The sequence below is a fragment of the Lipophrys pholis genome (assembly GCF_963383615.2).
Source record: "Lipophrys pholis genome assembly, chromosome: 1".
In the NCBI taxonomy this organism is placed as follows: Eukaryota; Metazoa; Chordata; class Actinopteri; order Blenniiformes; family Blenniidae; genus Lipophrys; species Lipophrys pholis.
In genome coordinates, this window is record NC_137635.1 from 53,517,513 (window position 1) to 53,531,440 (window position 13,928).

The 13,928-nt window shown below is 43.2% G+C and overlaps 1 protein-coding gene across 1 annotated transcript in view; it reads right to left on the reverse strand.

The window, feature by feature from the left end:
• The window catches only part of mtcl1 (microtubule crosslinking factor 1), a gene marked incomplete at its 3' end in the record, with an annotated part of 66,032 nt that overhangs the window by 31,891 nt on the left and 20,213 nt on the right, over window positions 1-13,928 (reverse strand). Inside the window, exon 4 of the mRNA XM_080484567.1 lies at window positions 588-647. Within this exon, the coding sequence (XP_080340693.1) occupies window positions 588-647 (60 nt within the window). The remainder of the gene's footprint in view (window positions 1-587; window positions 648-13,928) is intronic.

The window sequence follows — 13,928 nt, forward strand, 5'->3', positions numbered from 1 at the left end:
TCTTCCGTTTCTGAATCATATTCTTCATGAAGAAGTCAGAAATAAATGTGTGTGTAAAATAGATCTTAATAATATAGAAACTTAAATAGTTTTGTGAATTGTTTCTGCTTCCACAAAATTATTAGCTTTAAAAAATTATCAATTTAAAATGTTCTCCAAAATCTAAATCAATGCAAACTATAAGTTTTAAAAAGACAAAAATAAATAGATAAATAAATAATAAATCCATCAACAAATAACCTGGATATAAAAGTGCTTAGTGTGGAACATTGCATACCACATGTTGTTCTTCTCTACTTGTACTGAGATTTCGGATCACAGGGCGACATGGACCAATAACAATGAGACAATCAGTGTCTTTTCATATGAGCACGACTGGTTATTAAAGCTTCAGTGTGCGCACTCTCTCTCAGTGTAATTCAATCAGAATCATTTAAAAGAACTGAAAAAGTTTATTTTTCTTATGAATTCAACACAATATATATTAAGTCTTTTTCTCAAACACTTCAGGGACACGACACGAGAAAACGAGATGGACAATTTACATTTATTGGCCAAACTAATGTTTGTTCATTTTTTTTTTTTACCTGACTTGTGGATTTCTTTTCTTTAAAGGTTTCCCTGCTGCCTCGGCGCCTCAACGCAGTCTGAAAAAGAGCAAAGAAGACAAACGATTAATTTTGACATGCAGGCAGAGGAACACTGATGTGTGTGGATGCATTGCATGACGTGACACCCATCACCAGACCGACGCTTTGCTCTAATCAGGGCGCGTTGCATTAATACGTTCATATTCACACTCTAATGGACGCGATTTGTGATTCAAAGCTTTTCTTGAGAGAACTTAAGATGTGAGAGAATACAGATGTACCAGGATACTCTGGAGCCCATTCAGAGCTGCCCAGGGGGACAGACGTCTCATCCCGGCTCAGATTCAGTGACACATGGCGCTTCCACAGCACTGCGAGGGTAAAGCATCTGCCCCGTCCAGCGGGGCAAATCTGGCCTGGAGCTAATACTGCGGCGGCATCGCACGCAAAGCCTGGATAAAACTGGAGCTCGTGGACACCAGCTTAGTCTTACCCGCTGATAAAAATCATTCACTTTTACCAACTCGCTGTCTTACATCAGCTCCAGCAGCATAGGAAGGAGAAGGGGAGGTAAAGAAAAAGAGGAGAGAGAGAGAGAGAGAGAGAGAGAGAGAGAGAGAGAGAGAGAGAGAGAGAGAGAGAGAGACAGAAATCCCCCCCTCGTCTATAAATGCAGCGCCGAGCTTTTTCCAGGAACAGATTGCAGCCCCGGCAGAGTTATTTAAAGGTTGTGATGATCAGTGAAGCTGCGACCCGACTCCCCGCCACCAAGTTCATTTTCATGTTTCTGATCTCCGAGTGACACGTTTCACTCTACCTCCAGTTAATACGTTTTATTTCTCGGGACTTCTGCTGAAAAGAGAATTCTAATTCAATTCTAAAATGTTGCCGTTTAAAAAAAAAATACATTTCAAGCCACTTTTTGTCCGATCTTCCTCTTTAAAAGGTGTTTTGATCTTAACGCGGCACTTTAATGTTAATATCACGATATGAGATACGACAAATAAAGAAACACTTAAGTTTTTTATAAGTGCTTGTACCTGCTAATAATAGTAATCTCAGCAGATGTAACACAAAAAGGAAATCCTCATATTAGTGGTGTGTGATACTGCACCACTGATATACATAATTTTCCCGTCTGTGTCGGGGTCAGAGGTCAGAGGTCAGCGTTCTCTGGCTTTACACCTGCCTGTCAAACATTCAAGGGCTCAGCTCTGAAATGCTACGGAATGTCTCTAAAACGATGAATTACCCTGATCGGTTTGGAGATTTTATGCAAAAACATTAAGATGTCTGTCGGGATGGGTACCGAAATCACTACTTTTATAGGTACTACCGAGTACCGATTCAGGAAAAATCAAACGGTACCATGTTTCGGTGCCTAAATGTACGGAAGAGTTTTAGGGCCACTGATGAAAAAAAGAAATTTGGAGGCTAAAAAAAAACAAAAAACAAAAAACACCTTTGTGGCCTCAAAAAAAGTCGAAACTCAAATTCGAGATTTTTTTTTTTTCACAGAGAGACGTCTGTCCGTCCCTCATCATTTGCCCGTAGATGTGAATTCATATTAAATCACTTAATTGTGACTATATCAGGTTGCTTACTGCTTATGGACATGTGATTTTACACAGGATTTCCTTGATTAATAAGAACATTTAAATAAGCAGCCCAGGATCCGTGTCTTTGTCCTTCGTACTCGACGAACTTCCTCTACAGAACCAGGCAGCAGGCTGCTCTGTCTCTTCTGGTCCTGATACTGATGATAACTGTGTTCCTCTACGGAACCAGGCAGCAGGCTGCTCTGTCTCTTCTGGTCCTGGTTCTGATGATAACTGTGTTCCTCTACAGAACCAGGCAGCAGGCTGCTCTGTCTCTTCTGGTCCTGGTTCTGATGATAACTGACCGTGTTTATGAGCTCCATTCTGTCCTGAAGCATCTTTTCACCACGTCATTAAACCGCCTGATGCATTTTGAGGAGTAGTCACACCGCTGGCAGGTGGATGGACGCACTTTTTTTTCCACCTTGAAAAAAAAAAATCTCGAATTTGATTTTCGACTTTTTCTGAAGCGCACAAAGGTTTTTTGTTGTTTTTCCTTCAGTGGCCCCAAAACTCTTCCGTACTAAATGCCTCCTTGTGACTGAGGGAGAGGACGAGTGGGAGATTTTCCCGAGCCGGACTTGAACGCAGCATCAGAGCGGCGCGGCGGCGCTGATAGAAAACGCTCGAGAGGCTCCGTTTATCAAAATGCAGACGACGCTCGCTGAAATATCCGTGGCGCGAAATTCGAGGCGAGCGGCAGGAACACTTCTAATCTGAGGAAGTTCCTAGTTGAGCACTAGATGTCCTCCTATTCGATTTGTTATTATTAAGAAAAAATACTCCAGATTTGTGAAGCAACCGTGACGTTACAATACAAACAGTTGGGTGTTGTTTTGATTTATTTGTTCGTTTATCTATAGAGAAATAAATATGCATTTTTTTATAATTATTAAACAAAATATCAAACATTTATTACCACATAAACACACAAAATTAAAGAAAATTGGCATTGTTAAGTACCGGTATCGATTCCCCGGTGTCGGTACCGTATCGGATCAAAAGTGAAAGATACCGATCCCTCGATGTCTGACTGTTTATACTGTTACTACCACGTCATTGTGTGTTCTCAGGTAAGATTCTTCCACTTTGCCTTGAATCGACAAATCGTTTCGGTCTATTTGACCTCACATTGTTGTTTTTGTAAAGTAAAAATAAAGTGACCAGATCAATCCAAGCTGCCACGTTTGGAGGAGATCAGTGTTGCGGTACTGGCAGGCGACTTCTTCAGATTTAGTTTCTTTTCTCTCTGATCATCCTGTCGATCCCCCCCCCCCCGGTATCGACTCCCGCGTACAATAAGCGGGGGATCCCCGACCGGCCGTCTGGGACTCAGAGCAGCTTTTGAGCAAGACCCCGTCTAATCCATCGTCTCCCCCGGAGAGATTAGCTCCGTCACCACAGCCGGGAGTTAAACCACGGCTGGTGGCGGAGATACCGACACACAACCGGAGCCCCAAACTGGACCAACGGGGGGGGAGACAGGGGGCGGAGCTACGCCGCGACTCGCGAATAAATAACGGCGCTGCATCGTCAAATACGGTCAAATGTAGATTTACTGTGGCGCCGCATGTCTGAGGAACGACCGATGGAGGGCCGAGAGGAAAGCATGAGCAGAGCTGCAGCTTCTCCAGCGCGTCATCACCCTCAGTCGTTTCCAGGCGTCGCTATGAGCAACACCAATAATTCAGATAAATGGAGGGAAACACAGATCAGTCTGGCTGAAGGAAAACCTGCAGATCTGGAGCCACACTGAGGTCAAACGTGTTACAGGACCGGTCGTCATTTGTTTTTCCTGGTTTGGCTTCATGGCTCAAGCTCACGCGGTCACGTTTTCCTCCATGACGACTACAACAAATAAAAGTCCCCGTTTCGCTCATATACAAGGCGTCATGCAATCGATTCTAATAGAACCCTCAGTGAAAACCTGAAACAATGTCCAGCATGAGACCATTAAAAAATATATATAAATTAAACATGAACGTACACGGGTGTATGTTTGTATATTTTATGCAGACCTTTGGGTGTGAACTCATCATTAGAAATATATTCTTTGTATCTATATATAAACTATATAGTTTTACTACATCTGTCGCCAAGGCTTATTTTTGCCTTTCCTTTAACAACCCATGAAGTTTCCCAGGACACCAGTGACCAAATGTGAAAAAACTAAACATAACAGAAGTACTTCGAAAGACAGGAAAAAAAATACAGCGAAATAGAACTTAACAAAAGTTATACCAAAGAGAAAAACAAAAACAAAAGTAACAGACACCGTTTTTCATTGTGACCATGAATTATTTTACCTGTCAATGTTTTTTTTGAAGCAGAAAGATTTACGCAGTTTTAAGTCGTCACTAAGTCTTTTTCATAAAATGACTCCCAGAAAGGAAACACATCTATGTTCACCATTGGTTCTCACACTCTTTCAAATACACACAATCCTCTTAAATTATAATTATTTTCGCTTGATTAAAAAAAATTTAATTAATAGCTGTCGGACGACTTTTATTCTTTAATCAATATAGTATTTCTAATGTTTTTAAATATACAATATCTATGTAATCTAATCTATTTATTAGCGTTTTCTCGTTAGGAAGCTTTATTTATTATTCTATTAATCTTTTCTAGAGTTTAATGAGGGTCTATATGTGTTCTCTATGTATTTCCCCAAACCTCAACACAATATGTCATATATGGTGTAATAAGTGAGAAATACAAAAAAACAGAAAGTTGACCAGAAAGTCGCTTGTTTTATAAATAATACCAATAGTTCTAGAATTTCTTTTTTAATATATTCTATATGTGGCTTCCAACATAACATAAAGATAATTATACTGTAAGACTATTGGAGAAGTAGTTTTTAGTTCTTCCTACACCTTTTTCAGACAGAAGTGTGTATACTAGAATATAGATAATCTATTTCTTCTAAATATATCTTCATAAATTATAACTTAATTATATTATCACAAGAGGTTTATACACGGTTTTGTATATAAAGGTATGTGGGTAAGTGGAGTATATAGCATTGTAAACATGTTAAAAAAAAAATCACATCTGAAATTAATTAATAAATAAAAGTAAAAATCAGTTTTCTAGTAAAATCAGGACAGTTAGGTTGTATTTTCATCTTGGAAATGGAAGCAAGGTATCAGGCAGGCTTTATGAGAGGATTATGGCATGAATGTATCTCCACTGCATCAACGCACAACCACAGTCAACCCAAGCATTTGGACAAATTGACAAATACATCGGATTTTAGTGTGAAAATCTGTCAGCTGAAAGAGCACAATGAGTCCCGGGACTCTTTCGGTGACTCACAGTTTGGATGTAATCATGTTTTTTGGTGCCGTTTTCTAAGTGGGCGTGTTCTTTCTGGCCCGGAGCCAAAGACTGAGTCAAGGTCCAGTCCAGCCCCGGGCGAAACAGGTTCACCCTCACACTTTCCATCCGGCCGGCCATCAGTGACTCACTCTGTCCTACTGCTCCATTTAGGATGGCAACGGGGTGTGTACAGGGTGTGTACGGTGTGTGTGTGTGTGTGTGTGTGTGTGTGTGTGTGTGTACAGCTGGGAGTGAAGCGGCTGAAAAAGTTCTCCAAATCAATGACTTATTCATACCGAGGAGAAACTATAAAAAGCAATTAAAAGGGTTTATTCATGCCGTGATAAAACGTGTTTTCATATTTTTGGAGGACGAGCCACTCAAACCACATCACTTTTTATTAAACGCCAGATTCCCTCAGTTTTCTACCTCTGTGTGTTTCCTAAGTCACTTCTCCTGCTGCCGGAGGCTTTTAATTAGAAATATTTGGTATATGTTGTTAAAACACTTTATGACACTATGACAGTTATAGTTTTGCACAAAAGCTCATTTCATGATTTCAATTTGTCTCAAATTAACACAGAATGAATTCAAACTGTGTGGATTAACAACATAGTGCCTGATATATCAAGTGAATATATAGATAGATAGATATATAGAAACTTTATAAAACAGAAATTCGTCTTTTACACGGCTTATCACAATTAAAAACACACTTACAAACATTCACACACAACAGATAGAAACAGTGCTGTATAGTTATAGCAGAGGGGATGAAGGATTTCTTGTAGATGTTTATATTGTGCAATAAAAAGTTAAAATAATATCAATGAAAGATGAAGAATTAAACGACTGAAGGAAATAATCACTTGCAATTCAAGAGTGTAAACGGAATTTATCAAACCGTCTGCTTCTATTTAAATTATTCAAATATCCCACGGCTCAATCTTTCAATAATAATCATTAATGATCGCTTGTTTCAAATCTCCACCACAAACTTAAAAGGTTAAAACATCCTGATAAAAACTGATAAAAAAACAAAAAAATCTCTCCGATAGATGTATCAAAGAGATATTTAATTAATTTCAAATTAATATTATCAACAATAATAATCAGAATAATATAAACATTTTTAATAAATTAATTTAAATTAAATATAATGATCACTTTTGTTTAAATCTCCATCATGAAATGAAAAGGTGAAAACCTCCAAGGTTTATAGTTCAAACTGAGATAAAAAAAAAAGAAATTTATAGAAAACCCCCGACTCCACTGACCTGATTTCCCCTGGCAGGTTGATCCAGAGCCTCGGGCCTGGACTTTAAAAGCCCCTTTAGTTTTCAGTCAGGCACAAAGACGAACACCTCTGGCTGAGCGCCTCCAGGTGCGTCGGGTCAGTGAGACGCGAGCGAGCGAGGCCTTTAAGAGCTTTAGAAGAAATCTGCTGGATTTTAAGGAGTGATATGATGGTGTTTTGCTCGCTGCGACATTTTAAAGTGCACCAACACCGGAATTCTCCTCTTTCTCTCCCTCTCTCTCTGAGAAATGTGAGCTTCAGGGTCGAATCTTGGACTGAGAAGCAGCAGGAATCCCGTCGGTGGAGCTGCTGGGATCGTTTCACAGATCGCACAGATCACCACACGGCATCGATACGATTAGCAGCTCTCAAAGCGAGGTCGCTGAGACAGCGCGAGAGGAGATCTACCAGCACAGCTCCGAGGTCAGACCGCCGGGTTACAGGTTGGATCTGAGGAACCAAAGCTGCGTCACAACGACTCCACTGTGAGGAGCGAAGCGATTCCCTTCAGCTGGAGACGCTTTGGCCTCATATTCAACCGTGTTCCGTAAAACAGAAGAGAGCCATTGTAACTTTGCACCTCTTGAATAAATCCATGGACAAACTTGACATTTCGAACCCCAAAAACGATCACGTCAATCCTCTCACGCGACTCCCCGCGGAGCGGCAAATGTCTTCTTCGTGTCCTCCTCTCGTCCTCACTACCTGAGAGCGAGTAGTCTCCGAGCATGGACTTCTTGAGCGAAGCAGCCAGAGGACGAGTCGAGGTATCGGTGGTGCTGCCGTGAAAGGGAGTTACCAAGCTGCTGTGAAACCAGCGTCAAAGCCATGATGTCAGAGGGCGTTTGTAAAAACGTGCATATTAATGTGGACACGAAACAGTAATTTGTGGTCAAAAAATAGGAAGTTGTGGTCATGAATTACTATTTCTTGGCGACGTCAAGTTCACAAAATCCGTCATCTGAGGCCAAGAAATAGTGATTCCTGGTTAAAAAAAAAGGAAAAAAAAGGTATATAAGGCTACAAAATATTAATCTGAGGTCAGGAAATCTAAATTTAAAGTCACAAAATAGTAATTAATGTCCATAAATGACTATTTCGTGACGTCAAAGAGTATTTCTTGGGCACGAAATAGTAAATCGTGGCCACAATTCAAATTTTTATTTCAGAAGACGAGACTGGGGCTCCGTACGTTGCAGTGTTTTCTGTGTGACTGATCCTCCTTCAATGGAAGCTGAAGTCCACCAACGTGCACGGAGGGGTGTCTCCTCCTCCTCATCCTCCTCCTCCTCTTCCTCTTCCTCCTCATCCTCCTCATCATCGTTGTCTGTAACGTAACGCTCTCACGGCCAGTCAGCCTCACTCAGACTAACTGGCCGAGAGTCAGTCTGCATTCAGCTCCAGCTTACGGCTGCAGTACTGGTGCGGCTGGTTTTACTCCTGCGGGATTGAGCCAGCCTGTGGGATTAGCAGATTGGAGTGAGGCAGTCGTTTCTCTGCTGAATTAAACAGACGCTCCGGGCTCGGAGTGAGAATCTGTGCTCCGCTGTCCCCGTCATGCGCCTCCCTCCTGGAGACCCCCCCCCCCCCCTCTGATTCACTGCCGTTTGTTTGGCTTCTCACATGTCGCCCATGAAGGACATCTGAAATATATAATACGGAGTGTGTGTCTCACTACGAGGTTGTGCTGTTCTTCTGGGGACCGGCGGGGGTTTGACAGTCGGCTTTGAATCCGAGGATGAAGGTCAGAGTCAGGAAACAATTCAACCATTCCATTTATCAGCCACTAATCAGCCGGAGAGAGAGAGAGTGGCACAAAGATGGCAGAGCAGACTGATGAGCGAACCACCGAGCCCAAACGCTCCTTTTAAAGAAGACAAACGAATGTTGATCATTTCATCATCTCCGTTGTTACGATAAACGTCCTCCCCTCCAGACTCCACTCTGCTCTCTCTCTCTCTCTCTCTCTCCCATTAACTCTAATGTAATCACCGAGGACAAACAGCAGGCCTGTGCAGATTCTGAAACACAATCCAGGAACAGAATCACGGCCGCTTGAATGCTGTCGGACAGATTCTTACATCTGTGCAGAGTCGTATTACACAACCGCTTCAGTTTGTACCTCCGTGTAATCTGATTCCAAAACACAGTAAAGTGCTGAATGTGACGAGGAACCGTTCAGGATTCACTGTGTGACACGATGTGGTTTTAGTGAGGTCATATCATTCAAAATTCACTTCCTAAAGGTTTTCCAGCAGTACTAATCGTCCCCATACCTGGACTGACGCCCCAGAAGTGAAGACAGTCTGTCCTCTCTCTCCCCGGCTTGTTTCAGGTTTTAAAAAGTGTGTTGCTCCAACCAGCCAATCAGGAATCAAACCCTATATAGTGTCATCGGGGGTTTAGCCAATCCCAATCAAGGTAGGCCCTCCCTTTGACTCCTCCCACAATTAAGCAGCTCTGCTCTGGCACATGGCACCACGAGAGGAAGTACTTCCTCCTCTTCCCAAAATGGGCATGTGTGGGCGGAGCCAGTCCAGCTCACACAGACACAGCAGATTCTGAATGCAGCTCCTAGGATCCAATATCCAAATGGAGGAAAATCAATAAACTTTGAAGGTTTCTGGACCGACCAGACCAAGTTAAAGTGTTGAGCAGCTGGACGATATGACCCCGTTAACGCTTTCTGAATCAGTCCCGTTAGGATGAGAGTCAGGATGGATTCAGTTCCATTCGGGTTTCTTTACGCTGCTCAGAGCCACTGAAAACTGATGCGACGGCGGAGGAGCTGCTATTGTGCGTCACAACGATATTATATAGTTCTGCACATGCTCAGAAGTATTCCTAGTTTTATCGTCCATATCGGTAGTGTAATAGTTGAGCTCCACTGCTCATAGCGTCCAATTCGTCATCTGCTTTAACGTGAAACTTTTCCGAAACGAGCGGAGCTTTGCCACTTTTTGTAAACGTGGCCAAAAAAACCCCCCACAAAAACGACGAGTTCTCACCTGGAAGGTTGTGGAAACGAGACCTCAGTGTGAGGCTGAGGTAAGTGTGCGCGTGTGACGGTGTATTTATGTCCAGTGAGTATTTATGGCGTTACTTTACCTCTCCACCGTCATGAATAAAGAGCCGCTTGTCGACATTTTGAATCTGGACTCAGTCCAGATCTCAGGAATTACACTTTCACCCACGAGGAGGAGAAACGATCTGCTGCTGCTGCTGCTACAACCTCCCAGCATGTTCATGAGGGGAGAAAAAAAAGAACATTTTGGGGGTGGAGAAGGAGCCAGAATGGGAACAGCCAGTGTATTTTCAGCAGCATCTGCACTCAACAGCTTGGCCTATTTATGATGTTGCTCAAAGACGGTGGCAACACAGTGCAGTGCGGAGAGAGGCGTCTGGCTCTGGTAATGGGATTTAACAGGGGGAAGCGGTGTGACCAGCGAGGGGGGGGGGGGGGGTTTGGGGGTGGGGGTGGGGTGGGGGGTGGGGGGTTTGAGGGGGCACAAAAGGAGCTGCGATTGGCGCTGTGGATGCAGATAAAACCCCTCTCAGCCCTGACAGAGGAAGCTAAGACTCGACACAACAGAATAAATATTGCTCACCCGGCGGGAGAGCTCAGAGAGATAAGTCGCTCTAAAATGTTTAGAGGCAGATTATATTAGTGAGATCGGGATGAATGAGCGCTCAATCTGGGCTGTAATCCCTCTCAATGAATTAATTAATACTGCAGCAGCACACTTGACTGGAAATATCTAAGTGTCGTCTTAATTTCACCCCACGTCTGATTGATTTTTTTGGGGGGGGCGTTTCCGAGGTCACACGCCGATGCACAAGTGTTCCCGTTTTAACGCTGCGTCGTGATTTACGGCGCCGCGTTATTTTTATATGGACGATCAATCTCGGGCTCGCTGCACCTGCAGTGGTCTAAATATACTGCGTGTGTGGATGTGCTTCATCGGCACAACGCACCAGGAAACGCATTGAAATTCAATTTGCCGTTAGAATTGATGCAGGCCCACACACACACACACACACACACACACACACACACACACACACACACACACACACACACACACACACACACACACACACACACACACACACACACACACACACACACACACACACACACACACACACACACTGTGTACAGTGTTACACACTCAAATAGCAACAGCAGCAAATTTATGAAGAATTCCTAAACCAATCAAAGCTAAATTAATTAAGGTAATCCGGCAGAGTGCGCAGCTCCGATCACATCTGCAGTCATCAGTCTAACAGGTGCTTTGTTTTTGAGCTGGTGCATGCATGTGTGTGTGTGTGTGTGTGTGTGTGTCAGTGCTAGTGTGTGCATATATTTGTCAGGAAGACGGGCCGGATGCAGCACCCGGAGGTCACTCCAATGTCAGGGCATCCCCGGCGGAACGCCAGCATCTTGTAAACAGCGTCTAGCATCTCCACCGCCGCTGCGTCCAGACATCAATAGCTGTCCAGAGATTGTGGCGTGTCGGAGCTGCCCGGGGAGGTGGAGCTCCTCCGCTACGTGGAAAAGGGACCAAACGAGTCCATCCGAGCACAAAGCCAAGAGCCGCTGTCGGGATCCAACATAATGAGCCGGGATCACATGGAAAATTTGACTGCGACGTTTTGAGTTCGTGAGCAATTTCTAATATGAAAATAGCAACACTGCAATTCCTGACGTTGAAGTGGGTTTGTGTCTAACATGAATAGTTAATGAGCTGCAGAGCTGCTGTCTGCGATCCGGTTTAATCCTAATGTGTTCGTCTCTTGCCTCGTCGTCGTCTCTTCTAATAAAGAGCTGCGATGGGAGACCTTGACATTTGGTCATTTCAGTCTGCCGCTGCTGGGATCGGCTCCTGTGCCTCCCCAGATGGTTATAAAGCAAAGTTACTGGTGGATAAAAACACAAAAACAAACTTATGAGCTCAACTGATCTTTTGCGTTTTTAGCCCATCTCATCTTGTTTTGGCTGCACGGAGTGAAAACTCGGCTGTTAGACCGTGTGCAGAAAGCTACTCATTCGCAAATAAGAACAATAATTCATCAAATAAGACAGAATTTTGTGAGCTGAAAGATACAAACGGGAGCCCCATGTTTAAAATGTCTTGGTGTGTAAATAAGAAATTACCTTATTTCCCTTTATTAATGATGGAAAACACACTGTTGGCTATTCTGAGACCGTCCTGTTTTAATTCAACCCTCACTGAGTTATTGGATTTTTCTCAAATGAAAAAACCCTTTAAGGAACTTAATTTTCTGCAGATTGTTCACAAGCTTGACTTTGGTGCTGAAATGTGTCTTTAACAACAAACCACGAGCTCCGACACAAGACTTATGACTAAAATGTGAGATAAATCACTGGACTGAGACGTTTCTGTGAACGACCCGAGAACAACTTGTTGAAAACGGTGTCCATTCAACACGGAGTGTTACTGTTTGTTTTATCATCCCGGGGCTGTAAAAGCAGAGAATTACCAGCATGGGGAGTCAACAGATCTGCTATTCCTGGTTTTTCCCCACCAGAGACTTTTTATGTTCGACGGCGGCCGAGAAAAACACGGATTCTCCAAGGAAACGACCCTGGTCGCTATAACGACCCGTCTGTACATGCATCATCCTGCGGGATGAGCACAAACACTGTGAGCCAGAAATCACTGCACCACTCGGCAACAACCCCTTGAAAACACGTTTTAATCTGTACAATCGAATTTCATCTCAGGTGGACCAAACTTCTAAATGATATAATAATAATAATAACCTTTAAATTAAAATTTTAAGATTTATTTGTTGTGTATTCGTGATGAAAATGTCTATTTTGGCAAAAAACAAACAAGTTCCACCCAAATATGATGATAATCTGAAGATGAAGCCAATTTTAATGAAAATACAGTGAAACGTCTCAATAACTTCTATTAGAACTGTTGCATTCTGGGTGTTTTTACAAACTCCTCCTGACATCATGACCTTGAGGCGAGTTTGATATCAACCAGGAAGCTTTCATGGCAGCATCACTTATATTACATCGTTTTTTCCGCTTCAGAAAAGTTTTTGTATTTAAGCAGATTTACAAGTGGAAACTTTGTGATTATGCCAAATTTTTCAAATCATCTTTGCATTTTTGTTTGCGAAAAGTTTCGCATTTACGTGACATTTTGAGTGAAAACATACATTTTTTTTTGTTGCTGTGTCGCAGAGTCTACGGGATGTAAATATACATAAGCAAAAATGAACTATCACGACCTAAAATGACTTTCAACATAAATTAAACTTTATTAAACCGTCTGGTGCAAAATGCAGTGAAAAGTCCAGAAAACTTCTCTTACAATTTTCTTGGTGGTTTGTCAGGACTTCAGCCTCGTACGGGCAGCTCCCTGTGTGTGTGTGTGTGTGTTGTTTCCATACGTGTCTGCAGGAGGTGGCGTGTGAGCGGCGGAGGGTCACTCCCATACTGTTCCCCTCCACTAAGCTGGCCCTGACCTCAGTCTGAGACCCGATGTGCATTAAAGAGGAGCACAATGGGGCTTTTATGGGGCACGTCACTCACGCTTACACTCAAAAAATAAACAGAAATCCCCCCGAACGGCCCGGCAGGCCGCCGCCGCCGCCACCGGAACAAAACACGATGCCACTCGGCCAAACTGGCACCGGACAAAGACACCAGGTCGACGACACGGCTTAGAGGAGGGAGAGGAGGAAATTCACCGGGACTTTCTCCACTAATCTCCTCAGGCGATTCAAACAAAAGTAAACAAACGTGCCTCGGCAATTAGCTGCTAATAATAACAAGCAATTCCCTTAATCGCAGCCGAAGTGCTGCACGATTCAGCGAACGACGAGAGCTGGTGAATCAGGTTTGTGTGTGTGTGTGTGTGTGTGTCAGACACTTGAAACGGGCAGCAGTGCTGACTCTGCAGATCTCACGGTGAGGAGAGTCAGCTTCGCCTCACGGACATTTAATTTGATCTGGTCACTGCAGCTCAGGCTTGTCCGGGAATCGGAAAACGAGACGAGAGGTTGTCGGTCGACTGAATATATGACGCAACAAAACAAAGGTACAAACAAACTTTCTGTCAACTTATTCGGTCACCG